The sequence below is a fragment of the Crinia signifera genome, chromosome 8 (assembly GCF_055691185.1).
Source record: "Crinia signifera chromosome 8, ASM5569118v1, whole genome shotgun sequence".
Taxonomy (NCBI): domain Eukaryota; kingdom Metazoa; phylum Chordata; class Amphibia; order Anura; family Myobatrachidae; genus Crinia; species Crinia signifera.
This window is the reverse complement of record NC_139224.1, coordinates 69682901-69697869: the sequence shown is the minus strand read 5'-3', so window position 1 is coordinate 69697869 and position 14969 is coordinate 69682901. Positions and strand designations below refer to the sequence as shown.

Here is a 14969-nt window from a genome sequence, read left to right as displayed (position 1 = left end):
CTCACCCTTGCCCTCTTGTGTACTAGTGTTGCCCATGTCCCTTTATGTCACCTGTGCCCTATTGTGTTCTACTGTTACCCACACACTTGTGTGTAGTACATGCTCTCTTGCATCCTATCTATAGCCAATGCTCTGTTGTGTGCCCTAGTGTCGCCTGTGACCCCTTGTGCCCTAGTGTAGCCTGTGACCCTTTGTGCCCTTGTGACGCCTGTGATCCCTTGTGCCCAGATTCCGAGCTGGAAGCCGTGCAGCCCCCACTCATCCAGCAGCAAGGAGCACTCCTGGGGCTGAATGGTGCCCCGGATAAGTGGAGGTGTTCTGGCAGGGGATGGTGGGGACGCTGGCTAAGCCCCGTATGAGCAGTAGCAGCTGCCTACCTTGCTGTACAGGCTCAGGTCCAGGTAGCCGGAGAGCCAGGGGAGCGGCAGCTCTGCAGGGACTTAAGGTGCCCACACACTAGAACAATTTTTTTGCCCGATTTCCGATAAATCGGACAATATATCGTCCTATGTTCACCGAAAATCGTCCGATTTCAGTCTGGTGCTCACTCCCATGGATCTTTTGCTAAATCTTCTGATCTTACATGCTGCAGGCTTTGTTTGTCAGATTCATTGGCCCCTCAATACCAGATACAACGGACTCCACAATAACAGCGTAAAAGAGCTGCAGCAGCTCGTGCGGAATGTTGAATTTTTTCAGTTGCCTCAGAAAGAACAGCCGCTGTTGGGCCTTTTTGACAGTGGAAGTTATGTTGGGCTTCCATCTGAGGTTGTAAGAGATTTTTCTCCCAAGGAATTTGAAGGTCTCTACCCATGACACCACTCTGTTGAAAATTACCAGTGGGACCTTGACATTTGGTTGTCTCCTGAAGTCTACTATCATCTCGACTGTTTTGATGGGGTTTAGGTCATGGTTGTTTCTGCTGCAACACTGTGAAAGTAGGTCCACTTCCCTTCTGTATGCAGACTCATCTGCCTCCTTGATTAGGCCAATGATGGTGGTGTCAACAGCAAACTTTATGATTTTCACTGACTGGTCACTCGAGATGCAGTCGTTATTTTAGAGGTAGAAGAGCAGGGTGGAAAGGACACATCCCTGGGGAGCACCAGTGCTCATCGTACGAATGGCGGATGTGAAGGCTTCAGCTTTCACCACCTGTTTCCTTGCCTTCAGGAAGTCCACAATCCAGGAGCAAGTAGATTCTGGAACTCCTAGGGAGAGAAGTTTGGGCTTTAGGATAGCGGGGGCAAATGTGTTAAATGCAGAGCTGAAGTCAATGAATAGGACTCTCGCTTAGGTGCCTGGATGATCCAGGTGTTCCAGGATATAATGCAGCCCTAGGTTAACTGCATCCTCAACACTTCTGTTTGCTCGGTAGGTGAACTGCAGGGGGTCGAGATGGGTTTTTGTCACCTCCCTCAGATGGTTCAATACCAGTCTTTCGAATGCCTTCATGACCACTGATGTTAGTGCGACTGGCCTCAGTGGTCACTATTATTGTTAATATTGGTACCAGGTTCCTATCATCCTGACTTACTCTCCACTCAGTAAAATCTGTCCATAAAAGAGCTTTAGGCTCAAGATTTATATGTATTCCAAATGTGTATTTAATAAAATGTACCACTTTATATCAGTAACGTCTAATTTTGATACAGTCCCAGAAATTGTGTTTAAAAAGTGATTTTGTGTTTTACATTTAGGGCATATGCCCTTTTCTTCTGGAACCATATGTCTACGTCGTCCTTGTGAAATATATGCCCTGTGAACCATGCGAAAGTGAACATCTTGCAACATTGCAGAGGGCAAAGTTTTCAAAACTTTTCCTATTTGTGTGCTCAAATTTGGTACTAAGGTTTCATTAGGAAAATCTTTTAACCAAGTTGTGAAGTGTGACCCATATTTTTGGGGTATTGCAAGGGAACAAATCCCAATACAAAAATTTTGGTTTTATATATTCATTTTCAGGAGGGACAATATCTTTTTACATTTATTAGTAAATACATTTAAAGGAGATGTGAGTGTTGGTGATGTGAAACTTTGAATATAGGGTGACATTTAATGGAATGCGATTTTATTGCACATTCCGAAATCGCACCAAATCGCACTTTATCGCCGAATTTATGACCCGTAAAAGTGTGATTTGCGGAGCTGGTCATGTGCGATTTATACACCAACTGGAATGCGATTTACAACAGTGCCTTTGCACTACATACAACCCCCTGACCTATTGGCCCACCAAAGTCCCCTACATTAAGCATCACACACCCTATATAAAGGGGCACTGGGGCCATTTTGTCCTTTGATAGGTAGTAAGGAGAGCAAGATGGAGAGGAGAGCAGTAAGCAGAGTAGGTGCAGGAGTCAGAGGCACCAGTGGCAGAGAAGGCAGATGGAGAAGCATGAGAGGGCCACTCTCTGGTCCTGGAGGGAGAGGCAGCAGTGTCCCACACACAGCTAGCAGTGTGGCAAGCAACAGAGGAAGAGGCAGCAGAGGAAGAGCCAGCATGCTGCCAGCGCAGTTTGTGGCAGGGAGGATGCAGGTGGAGTCTCACTCCCACATGGAGGAGGCTGCTGCTGGGGCAAGTTTTGCCCCCTCACATGCAGAACTCACTGTCCCCCAGTCCCAGGAGGTTCTGCAGCCAGAGCATTTTGAAGAGGTGGAGGGAGAAGCAGAGGAGGAGGAGAGTGAGGCACCTGAGGAGGAGGCTGAAATGGCCGCAGAGGAGGGAGGTGATGTTGAGGAGACGGGCCGCACTCCCAGTGGGAGAAAGGTCCGCTCCTTCTACGAGAACAACGTGGCCCTTGTCACTGCGATGTTGCCAGTTTACGACCGGCTGTTGGGGCCCCTCCACCACCGTACCAGTGTCATGCGAAAAAAGGCCATAAATATTACCACAGCAGTCAATGCTGTGAGTGCACACAAGCGCACTGTGCGCAACATTAAGAAAAGATTTAATGATATTAAGCACAAATTAAAAGCCAAGATGGCCACCGAACAAAAGGAAGCAAGCCGCACAGGAGGAGGACCAAGGGCCAAGGGTGCAAGTGCATTTTCATGCATATGAGACCCAGCTTCGTGGCATAATCCCCCCTAAGGTCCTACCAGGACTACATATTGCGGACACGAATAGCCCTTCAACTCCACCTCAAGCTGGTAAGTGAAACCAAATGTACCCCTACAACTTACCATTGTAATGTTTAATTGATATTATGTAGTGTTTGTATGTTTACAGCAATGATGTGCTGTTGTGGCACTACACATCCCAGCAAGGTGCCATTGGGAAAGTGTTCTGGGTAAATGGCACTATTGTGTGGTATTCTGGGTCCTGTAGTTCCACAACTGCTGCTATTGGTATAAAGCAAATCAGCTGATGTTCCAGACCCAAAGTAGGGAGGTCTGAGGAATTTTGCACATGCAGTAATTTTAACAACGCAGACATGATGCGTTTGAAAGTGGGAAGTGTAAATTATTGCTTTCATGTTAAACATGCTGGTTACACAATATATCAACCAAATAATGTTGTCCATTTTTTTTTTTTTAGCCTAACCCATGTGTGGTCAACTTCTTTTTCAGTATTCACATGTAATGTGCATTGTTTTTGCATTATGGTCCCCACTGATGAAGTCAAACTTGTGAACTGCTTTTATTTTGCAGCTCCACAGACCCAGTGTGCTGCTGCCTGCCAGTCCAAGCGCATGAGTCATGAATTTGAGGCTGCAGGTGAGTTTTCCTATGGGTTATAAATCAAAACAACATCACATACAGTATGCATGTCACCTCTCCCATTCAGTAGGTTGTCCAAAATACATCCAACATATTTGGCAAAGTAATGTGCCATGCGGCAACATTGTTGTTAAAAATACAATGATACAAATGCACCATGCAAGATCCCAAACTTACCAATGCCACATTAATCACAGGGCCATCACACCAGCTGCAGCATCCAGAAGAGCCCCTACAAATGCAAGTGGATGAGGACACCGAAATCATCCTGGAGCCTGTCGACAGCTTTGAGGCACCGGAACAAATAGAACAGGCACCCATCAATGAAAGGCCATTTACCCAGCCACAAGCACACCACACCCCACTGGCCCAAACAGCCATAAGATCATCAAGTGATGAGTTGGTGCGCTCCATGGACTGCTTCAAACAGAAGCAGATCCAGTTTATGCAAACCTAAACTGTGCAAATGGATCATATTCAGGGCTATGTCCGTAACATATGGCAGGAAATTAAGAAGGTGGCTCACAGTGTACATGTCAGTGTGGGCACACAAATAAGCATGGCAGCCACACTAGACAGGTGTCTTGGCGACATAAGCCAGGCCATACTGGCCCAAAACTCTACATTAGGGCAGGTAAATGCCAACATATGTGCCCAGACGCAAGCAGTAATTGCCCAAACATCTGCTTTAGTGTCCCTCCAGACACACTTAGGCCAAAACAACCCCAGTAACTTACCCCCTGCTGCCTCTACATCGAGCAGCGTATTCACCACCCCTATGAGCAGCTCCCCAACTAGTCCTCCACGTAGGAGTGTGCGCACCAGGGGTGGCCTGAGCGGTGCAGGGAAGGGGGTTATCTCCAGAGGGAAGGGCAAAAAAACTAAATTATGCCTAACCTAGTAATAAAGCTAGTTGTGTGTTGTTATTGTGTGTTGGGGAATTGTTTTCTTTACAATTATTTCCCTATTTAAGTACATGTATCCAATTTGTCTCACAATTAAAATAGTTGATTCACTTAATGATGTTTGTTTATTTTCAAATTTGCCCCACATTTAAATGCTGTCCTCTGGAAGGACATACTATTTCCTAACAAAGGCACTTACCATGGCATTAGGTCATTGGTTCTGTAGCATGATGGTGGACAAGCATTAGGTCAACATGACTGAAGGTCAACATGGGTTAGGTTGACAGGGTCATTAGGTTGACATGGGGATGGTCGACACGCAAAAGGCCGACGTGGTTTTTTGGAGTATTGGGAGCTTACACGTCCCAAGAGGCGGTATTTGAGGCCCTACCATCCTCTAGGGTGGGGTGGGAGAATAAATTAGTGTGCCAAGTGTAGTGAGGCAACATGCCGGAAACATGGGGAGTGCAGCGAGCCATGCAAGGGGATGTGGACATATGTTTAATTGTTTATGATAATCAAAGAGGGAGGCCAAATACACCCAAAGCCATCTTAACTGCATTATGGCCCCACGGCCAAAGCAGTGTAGTGGGGCCCCTACATAATTCATATATATATGCAGTAGGTGCCATCACGGTGAGGGTAACAGCAGCATGAGGGTGGTGGCCAGTGGGTGATATATATATATATATATATATATATATATATTACTCCGCAAAGCCTTTACGCAGTCTCTATCCTTGTGGTCCCGCTGTTGTTGAATTGTACTGTCCCGGGGGGGCACATGCCACCCTGCCCCCGCCGGACCAGTCCGCCACTCAGTTTATGTGGCCCTTGGCCAACTACCCATCAACCCCTTGCATTGAGATGGGCCTGGATACATCCTAGCATGGTACCTACGTGATGCACGAAGTGGACGGGGTAAATGGGTCTGGCCCGCAGCATCCGCCCTTGTTATGCGCAGCTCCTCCAAACGACCAAGGTCACAAACAACAGTCTCCAGTCCACTCTGCAAAATCTCCCTCTCAAACCCTCACAGGTGCCCATAATCCTCTAGTGGTATATGTAGGGGAGTGTTTGTTTGGAATATGGCTCACCTGTGAGGCTATTATTAATTTCTCACTTTGTTCATTGTTGTTCTGTGGCCAAATCGCCCATCAGAACCTGGTCTATTTATTTTGCGATTTTTAGGCACTTTTGGGATGCGAATTCTGAAATCGCATCCCGTTAAATATGCGATTTCTATACTTTTCAATGTAAAAACATCTGGATGCGATCAAAATGCGCTTTGAAATCGTACATTTCAAATGTGCGATTTAACGGCAAAAAAGTGCGATAAACTGCACTTTTCGCACCCTATTAAGTATGCGATTTAGCACAAAAATGCGATAACGCCATTTTGATGCCTAAAAATCGCAAAAAAAACAGCAATTGCATTCCATTAAATGTCACCCAAAGTGTCTTATTTGTAAATACATATAAAATGGTGCCTTTTCTAGGTTATATTTTTCTATCAGTGTGTGGAAAGTGTAAATTGATCCTCCTGTGTCATAAACCTCTTTATATTGTCAATAATGCCCCTCTTTCCTCATTCTTTAAACATTGCATTTTTCCACTGCTGGTATAAAAAGAGGGTTTCCACAAATCAATATATATTTAGATCTGGTATATGAGCTTTCCAGATGTTTATAGATCCTTATCCACGATAAGTAAGCAGATAAAAATAACATATTTGTTCTTATGGAAGCCAGAGGTAGTCTTATTGGGGTATGTAGTACCACTAAAGTTTGTTCTAGATCAGGGGTGGCCAACCTGCGGCTCTCGAACCGCATGCGGCTCTTCCTCTCCTTATCTGCGGCTCAGGTGTTAAATGTTTAGGAGAAGGCATTTGTCCGCCTCCATGTCACTGTGTCAGTGTCCGTTCACCCTGGGTGCAGTGTGGCAGCGGGACTGACACTCAGTAATACCGATGGTGCAGGAGACGGACTGGCTCGGCTAGGGCTTGCGTTCCTGAGTGCTGCTCACTCCGTTGTCGACTAGTCTAGTCTCATCTGAGTGAGCTAGAAATTCTTTGAGTCAAGAGCAGCCGAGCGCTGAGGATGACGACGCGTATGCGCAGCGCACCATGTGCGCGTGTAGCCACCTGGAGCCGGTCCTGGTCAGGTGTGCACTGTGCTTGTGCACGGTGTGCCACATAAGGTAAACACTACTCATGATCCACAGCAGGTGCTGTAATTTATTTAACGCAATTCTTTTTTTTCCCCAACCATAAGAATCTCGAGAAGGCCTTGCTACAATTTTGAACATACCTTCTCGAGACTCTCATGGGGAGCATCTGGATCAAATAAAATAGCTTGGGGAACAATACTGGTATTATCACCGCAGCACGACCCAGAAGAGATACAGGTAGATTAGTCCATTCAGCTAAGGTTGAAGGTTGAGTACTTCTAGTGGCAGAGGTTTTGGGTGATGGTTTGAAGAAAGCCACCTGCGACACTGTTTGGGATACTTTGCTCCTCCGTGAAGGCTTAACAAATATGAAATGCTGTAATTAACATTGGAATATGGTGTACTATAGGCATGAGGGGTCTATCTGAGATATTATACAAACACTGCCATTTACTGTTGAACCATCGTAACCAGGCTCATATGATCAGTGTAAGCCCTCAGACTGCAGGGTGGGGAGAGACCTGTTAATACATAGGATATCTGACCATTGTCGTCAGGCAAGTGGGGGCCTCACCACAGCAGGATTGAAATATGCAGGAGCTGGACCCACACAACATTTATACTGTCCTCCTCTCTTCCCAGTGGGAGGGAGGGGAAAGCGTGGGAAGAGAAAGGGCACCTTATATGTTATAGGGGTGGGTACCCGGAATGACGGTTATGTGATATGAGAGGCTGTATTCCCCTACTGATGACCACAGCATCTCCAGGGAAAAGCACCCCACCAGGAGATGACTCCAGAGGTAGTGCAACAGAGGGACACCTGCACGGCTTTAAAGAAGCTGGGTGTACCAAGGTAGCTGCCACAGGATCTCTAGGGATAGTGGGGATTAGTGTTTCCTATCCCAGCATGCCTAAGGCACTCAGGAAAGTACAGATCTGTGGGCAGTGGGCCTCTCAGAACCCAGGTATAGACCTGCTCGTCCCCTCTCCCAAAGATGGCCACTGTCCCTGCAGGGAGCCCACAACCTGCATGGTCTCTCACCTGTTTCCCTCTGTGTCTAGGGAGTGGAGAAGTGCTGTCCGAGTGTGGGGCAGCTTCCCCCGGCAAGACAGGTCAAGGTTCAGTCCGGACACCCGCAGGAACAGTTCCGTTCGTGCACCGCGACACGGAGCTCAGATGTCGGCGGGGTTCCTAAATCTAGTCCCCAGCTCCGGTTGCATCGTAGGCTGCAACCTGAAGGAGGCCCCACAGGCTCCCCACGGGCTTCTCCGGTGATCGCGGCGGGTGGCGGTATCCACGGGAGTCTGCTGCTATACAGAGTCTTGCTCCAGCAGCTAGTGGGACAGCTCCAACCCGCCAGATGGTTCATTGCTGGTGAGCGCCCAAATCGTGGTCCCGGCTCCGGCTCAGCAGGAAGGCCGCAACCCGCAGGAACACTTAAAAGTGCTCCCCGGCTCCGCTGCTCAGACCCATCGGCAGCAGGCACAGGTAAGGGGTGGTGGGCGACAAGGATGGGGTGCAGGGGGGAAGAAATATGTCAGTAGTAGAGGTCTTTTTGCGGGAGCACTCCTAAAGTGCATCTTCTCACTAGTCCCGTTAGGCCACACCCCAAATTAGATCAACTTTGAGCTTCTGTGATGCCAGGGGGAGAACTGGCAGCCTTCAGAACTGGGTGGGGGTGGCTGAATTAGCGGGTACCATGTTATCCTATGGGGAAAATGTTGCCCGGCGGTATCTCCGGTTCCCGGGGGCTAACGACACGAGGCTAGGCTATTTGTAAAGCCCCAGGCCTATTTGGAGAGTGTGCCTGGAGCTGTAGCTCCATCAGGCCCATTGTTAATCTGGCCCTGTAGATGGAGTGTCATACCTTTCAGCATAGATTTCTGTTGTATTAATTTGTTTCTTTGATTTGCATAATCAACTCCTGCCACTAATCAGCACAGATCTATCTTAGTAGAAGTAGTTTGTCCCTCTCAGCCCTTATCTTACCAATGCATTCTGGGCCAAAAGAAGCTGTTATCAGCCATTTTCCATTCACCACATGGACTCAGACAGGCAGACAAATCTCACATGGTCAAGCCTAGTACAGCATTCAATGTTTTCCCATATCAGTACTGTATACTGCAATTTCACGATACTGCACTTCATGTCAATATAACAATTTCATGTCTATGCAACATTACATTTATTACATTATCTAATCTGACATCGCATATATTCCTCATCCCTTTACTAAATAATAAAAAACGTTCTTCAGACATAGTATCAGGATTGATTATTGGAAAATACAGGTGGTCATTTTTTCCAGAGTGCAGCATTGGCACGGCTGTCTCTTTGTAAACTATGGAGTAGAAAAATATTTGTTCACCACACAGCGCTATTTTGGGATGTTCCCAGACAGAAGAATCACACCAGTGATTCCCTCAGGGAAACGTTGGTCAACGGCTGCTGTTGGCTGCATCTGACGCCGGTTACTGACAGCACTGCACGGAACGGGCACCGCAACATGACCCTTTGATTGGGGGACAAACTAGGGGTATTTTCATTTCAGAAAATCAACACCCATATGAAAGATATGTATGCTTAATTTATCACTCACTGGTGTGATTCTTCTGTCTGGGAACATCCCAAAATAGCGCTGTGTGGTGAACAAATCTTTTTGTACTCCATTGTATTTTCTTGTGTTCCGACAAATAACACTGTTCACCTACTGCTGCATGTTTTGTTTTGTGCACTATATATTTTAACACAATTCTGTTTTCTTTGTAAACTATGGAAGGGTGCAAATTTATAGTTTGCAGGAGGGGCGCGGAACACCATAGCATCAGCCCTGCCACCGAGCATTTTTGTGTGAAATTGTGTTTATATGTCATCATTAGGTTCATTTTTGTGGTAGTGGACAGGGTTGTGCTTCTGTGTTGCCTATATATGTTATGGTAGGAAGCCACAAACACTGTTTTTGTTTATTAAATTGACCATAACTAATCGAATTGGTCCTGATCAACTAACTCAGGCCACCCCTAAAAGTGTCTACAAGCAGGGCTATTTTTCAGCAGGCTCCAGTAGGAACTGAGTCCCTTATTCTAGTTCACTCTTTCTGAGAAAATCCTTCTTAGATGGACAAAACCATGTGCACTGCAGGTGAGGCAGGTGTTACTTGTGCAGCGATAATTAGATTTGGGTGGGGTTTTACTTCAAAGTGAGATCTATATTGCAGTGTAAAAATAAAGCAGCCAGTATTTACCCTGCACAGAAACGAAATGACTCACCCAAATCTAATTCTCTCTGCACATTTTAAATCTGCCCCCCTGCAGTGCACATGGTTTTGTCCATCTAAGAAGGATTTTGTCAGAGAGTGAACTAGAATAAGGGCCTCAGTTCCTGCTGGAGCCTGCTGAAAAATAGCACTGCATACAAGTGTGTCTCGGCACTCAGTTTGGGACCCATGGACTAAAGTAGCGTACATATAGGGACAGTTCCTATTAACCCAGAAGGGTGCAAGTTCCCAATCGGGTGCCGCTGAAAACGGCACCCGGATTAATCCTAACTCACACCCTTCGCAGGGATGAATTAGCTGAAAATTTTCAGTGAATTCTGCCCGCCGTAAAGTGCTCCCGGTGTCGTGACAATTCACAAACACCGGTAGAATCTGCACCCTTCGGGTGTAATAGGATCGACCCCATAGTACGATTCAGGGTCACTTTATATTCAATTCGGACTATATAGTTCAAATTGAATAGAAAGTTAGTCTGAATCACCAATATACAGCTATATTCAATGTCTACAGTATTTGATCCTGATCCCGAAAGTAGAAATACACTGTGCAGCAGTGGCATACCTATTGAGGATGCAAGGGGTGCAGCTGTTATGGGGTCCAAGCTGTTTTAAGGGCCTGCTGCTCCCCCTGCCCACACCAGCAGGCCTGGACCGACCATTATGTGGTTGCCACTTAGAGCGTCACAGTGTAAAGTCCACCACTGGGATGTAGCTTCAGTTACCTGTCAGTGGCACCCGGCCAGCCAGAGAAGCAGGAACAGTGGCATCATGGTAATTGCAGTTTATCTTTTACTGGTCAAACTTTGTGCAGTTAACAATGAACTACAAATCCAATGATTGTCATTGAGCCCTGCTTTGATTCAGAGAAAGGAGAGAATGCTGGCTGACACTGACATTCTGCTGCATGTATACTTGAAGATCCGCACCAGCATGTCTGCAGTCTGTGCAGGGATGTATCCACCAGCCCACTCTCCCCAATCAGTGTGGGAAACAATTGTCAGGAAGGTGAGCACGGGAGGAGGCAGATTGGTGAAAGCATGATACGGCAGCAGGCAGGGAAGGAGGACAGGTGAGTGGAGTGGATCGGATAGGAGCATGGGAGGGTAAGGAGAAGGATGGAAGGGTCAATGATTGGAAATATCAGGGCAGAAGCAGCACGGACAGGACTCCAGTGCACACCATTAGACAGCAGGACCCTCTAAAAAAAAGAGCTGGAGTCCCATCCGTGCTGCTGCTGATGCCCTAGTATTGTGGCAATACTACTCATCCGATATTCCATCCCAACTGTGGCATGGGTGGGCATAGGTTTTTTTTAGGCAACATAGGAGATTAAAAATGTAGCATATCTTATTTATTTTATAACTAGGTGGCCCTGAGGAAGCTGAACTGCGAAGCGCGTGCCGGCTAGTGGTGCACAGGCAGACAGCTGTTTGTTATTTTTCTTACATTGTAATTTTGATTGATTATGTGTGCCCGTTTGGTGTTGTGGTCCTGATTCCATACTGAGACCCGTACTCGTGTGCCATTGTGTGCCAGTGCAACCCAGAGAGTGGTATCCCAACCACACACCCCTGGGTGCATGCATGTCCTCCCTGGACTTAAATCCCCCCACAGATTTGTTAATAGAGGGGCATCCAGGCTCACGTGAGGACCTGATCACTTTTTCCTGGGCGCAACCCACTAAAGGAGCGCTCAGATATAAATGTGTGGTCTCCAAACAGTTTGGTCACCGGTAACGGTGTCATCACAAACGGCAGGACATTATTACTATTAGTAAAAGGAGTTAGAAGAGGCGCATTAACCCACTCCTGTAACGGCACCTAAAATAAAGAACGTGTGGCAATACCGCAGAAAGTCCAACCGTGGGAGGGGGGGGGGGTCGCGTGGGATGTGCCGCGAATTGCGGGAGGGGGGGTCACGGGGTGGGGTGCCGAGAATCGCGGAAGGGGGGGTCGCGGGGGGTGTGCTGTGAATCGCGGGAGTGGGGGTTGCTGGGGGGGGATGTGTGAATCGCCACAAGAAAAAATCAACACAGAAAGGTCAACAATTGTGGGAGGGGGGGGGGGGTTCGTGGGGGTTCCGGTGGGGGGTTGCCGCGAATTGTGGGAGGGGGGGTCGCGCGGGGGGGGGGCGGGTGTGACGCGAATCGCCACAAGAAAAAATCAACACAGAAAGGTCAACACATGTAAATGTGCTCACCTGGTGGCTGTGGAGTAGCAGTGCTGGGCAACATGGGAAAACTCATGTCAACCTTTTTCATTGTCGACCATAGCCATGTCAGTGTTTTGCATGTGCCAGTTAATCCTGGGGCTGCTGCGAATTGCGGGGGGGGGGGGTGTGCCACGAATCGCAGGAGGGGGGTCACGGGGGGTTCTTTTTGCCGCGAATCGCGGGAGGGGGGTCGCGGGGGTGTTTTTGCCATGAATCGCAGGAGGGGGTTGCGGGGGTGGTTTGCCGCAAATTGTGGGGGGGGGTCGCGGGGCGGTGGGGGTGTTTTTGCCACAAATCGGGCGCGGCGGGGGGGGCGCTCACCTGGTGGCTGTGGAGTAGCAGTGCTGGACAACATGGGGAGGCAGAGGGTGTCTGGCACTGTCTGTGGGCTCACTGGGCTGCTTCTCTGTCATGTGAGTCAGTCATGTGAGTCAGAGGCTCCACCCAGCGTTATACACACACACACACTTTGAGTGACAGATGTACCCAAATATATAAGAGATTATTACAGTATTTCAATTATATATTTTTTCTCTCTATACCTGCCCCTACTTCACAGGAGAGACAGTGATTGGGAGAGATATCTCCGTCACTGTATCTCTCTCCCATTTACTGTCCCTTCTCTCTCCGTTGCTGCCACTCCTTCCCTCTGTGCCCCGTCACTGTTGCTCCTTCTCTCTTGCCCTGATATTGGCACAGGGGGTAGGGGGGCTTTCCGTATTTTGCTATGTGGCCCATGAATTTCTACCCCCCCCCCCCCCCCCCGATGCTGTCCCTTCCTGCCAACTGATGCCGGCACCCCACAGGGATTTCCTTCTATCTAAATATCGGTACTCTTTACTTAGTACGGTGCCCATCGCGGTGGTCGCGGGCACATCGCGGGCACATTAGTGGCACATGCTATGCGACCGATGCGATCGTTGGCATGTGATGCCATGGCATGTGTTTTTTGCTCAGAAAGGCATAAAAAACAAGTAAATTTGCAAATGGGGTGCAAGCAGCACTCGCAAATTGGGTGCTGCTTGCAAATGGGGTGCAAGCAGCACTCGCCATTCCCAGGTTGGGGTGGTCACTTCACCCCAACCTGGGAATGGCGAGTGCTGCTTGCACCCCATTCGCAGGGATGGCGAGTGTTGTGGTACTCTGTATGTGTATATATATATATATATAGATATATATATATCTATATATATATATATATATATATAGATATAGATATATATCTATATATATATATATCTATATCTCTATATATCTATATCTATATATCTATATCTTTATATATAATTTTGCCATGCAACAAATATATATCTCTAGCATCCCCTGAGCTCCCCTTCTTCTGCCTTATGTTGGAGAGCATCTGTAGGGAAGCTGCTTAGATGCTCAGTGTTCAGGTCACGTGAATAGAGGAGCAGCAGCATCCTTGTTTAAAATAGAGAGGAGGGGAAGGTAGTTGGGGAGGGAAAATAACTCAAAGCAGGGAAAGAAAGGAGCAACCGTCATCAGCACTGACAACACAGGATTGATGTTTAAAGGTAAGGGCCTTTGTGGATCATTTAAGGAGTGCAAATGATTTGATACACTATTTTATAGTACCAACAATATGTTACTCTCTACTGGTACTGATTCAATTCTACAATAATGAGCACATGAAAATGACAAACAAAGAGATCTACAGTATACAAGAGAGCTAGACATAGATTTTGAAGAAGGGAGCAGAGAAAACTGAGAGGATATCGTGAAGGAGAAAGAGATGGAAGAAGGCAGGTTTGGGATATGTTTAAACAGCAGTTGCAGGTCAACAATAATATAAAGGTAAAAGGAAAATTTGGCAGTGGAAAAGGCTCAGACTAGAAGATACCACAGACAGGGAAGAAGGGTGTTTGATAGGAATTAATGGTAATTTGGAGTAACAGGACACATTACTCATCATATTAAAAAACTAGATAAAATGAATGTTGAAATCTATCCACAGCAATGACAAAGGGATGGCTGATAGCATGCGATGCTAACATTGTATGAAAGATAGGCCGAGATCAGCTTCGTACAGATGAGTTCCAGATATTAAAAAACTAGATAAAATGAATGTTGAAATCTATCCACAGCAATGACAAAGGGATGGCTGATAGCATGCGATGCTAACATTGTATGAAAGATAGGCCGAGATCAGCTTCGTACAGATGAGTTCCAGGATGTGACAGTGTCATAGAAATGCTGCCAAAATGTTATGTATAGATCTTAGTCCTACAGCATTAATGTCTGTATGATAATAACACTATTCGTCATAATGTAACATAGTGATGCATGCAAGCACAGCAAAGAGATGTCTCAAATAGCAGCTGATAGTAACACTAAACAATATTATGAGTAGTCAGGGGGGCCTGAAGACATGATGCTACAAAGGAAGCTTAATAAAAAATAATTGTTCCTTCTTAATGTTCCCCTATAATTACAAATGCAACATGTACTGTAACAAGAATCATTAGAAAAATATAGTTTCACAAAAGACAGAGTCAATAAATTGCTCCAGTTCTTTTCTTTATCAGTAAAATGTAATATACATATAGGCCTTTATTCAGATGGAATCGGGACATCTGTCAGAATGAACTTAGGTTTACAGTCATTAGGTCGACCCCACTAGGTCGACTGGCAGGAAGGTCGACCTGACTTAAGGTCGACATGGG

The 14969-nt window shown here is 46.8% G+C and overlaps 1 protein-coding gene across 3 annotated transcripts in view; it reads left to right on the top strand.

The window, feature by feature from the left end:
* The first annotated feature begins 13691 nt into the window (after window positions 1-13691).
* SEPTIN3 (septin 3) overlaps window positions 13692-14969 on the top strand; it is a 169653-nt gene continuing 168375 nt past the window's right edge. For 2 of the 3 annotated variants that reach the window (XM_083156655.1, XM_083156654.1), the window contains exon 1: window positions 13692-13820. In XM_083156655.1, the coding sequence (XP_083012781.1) occupies window positions 13811-13820 (10 nt within the window). In that variant the 5' untranslated portion in view covers window positions 13692-13810. The remainder of the gene's footprint in view (window positions 13821-14969) is intronic. The other variant, XM_083156656.1, reaches the window with a different exon arrangement.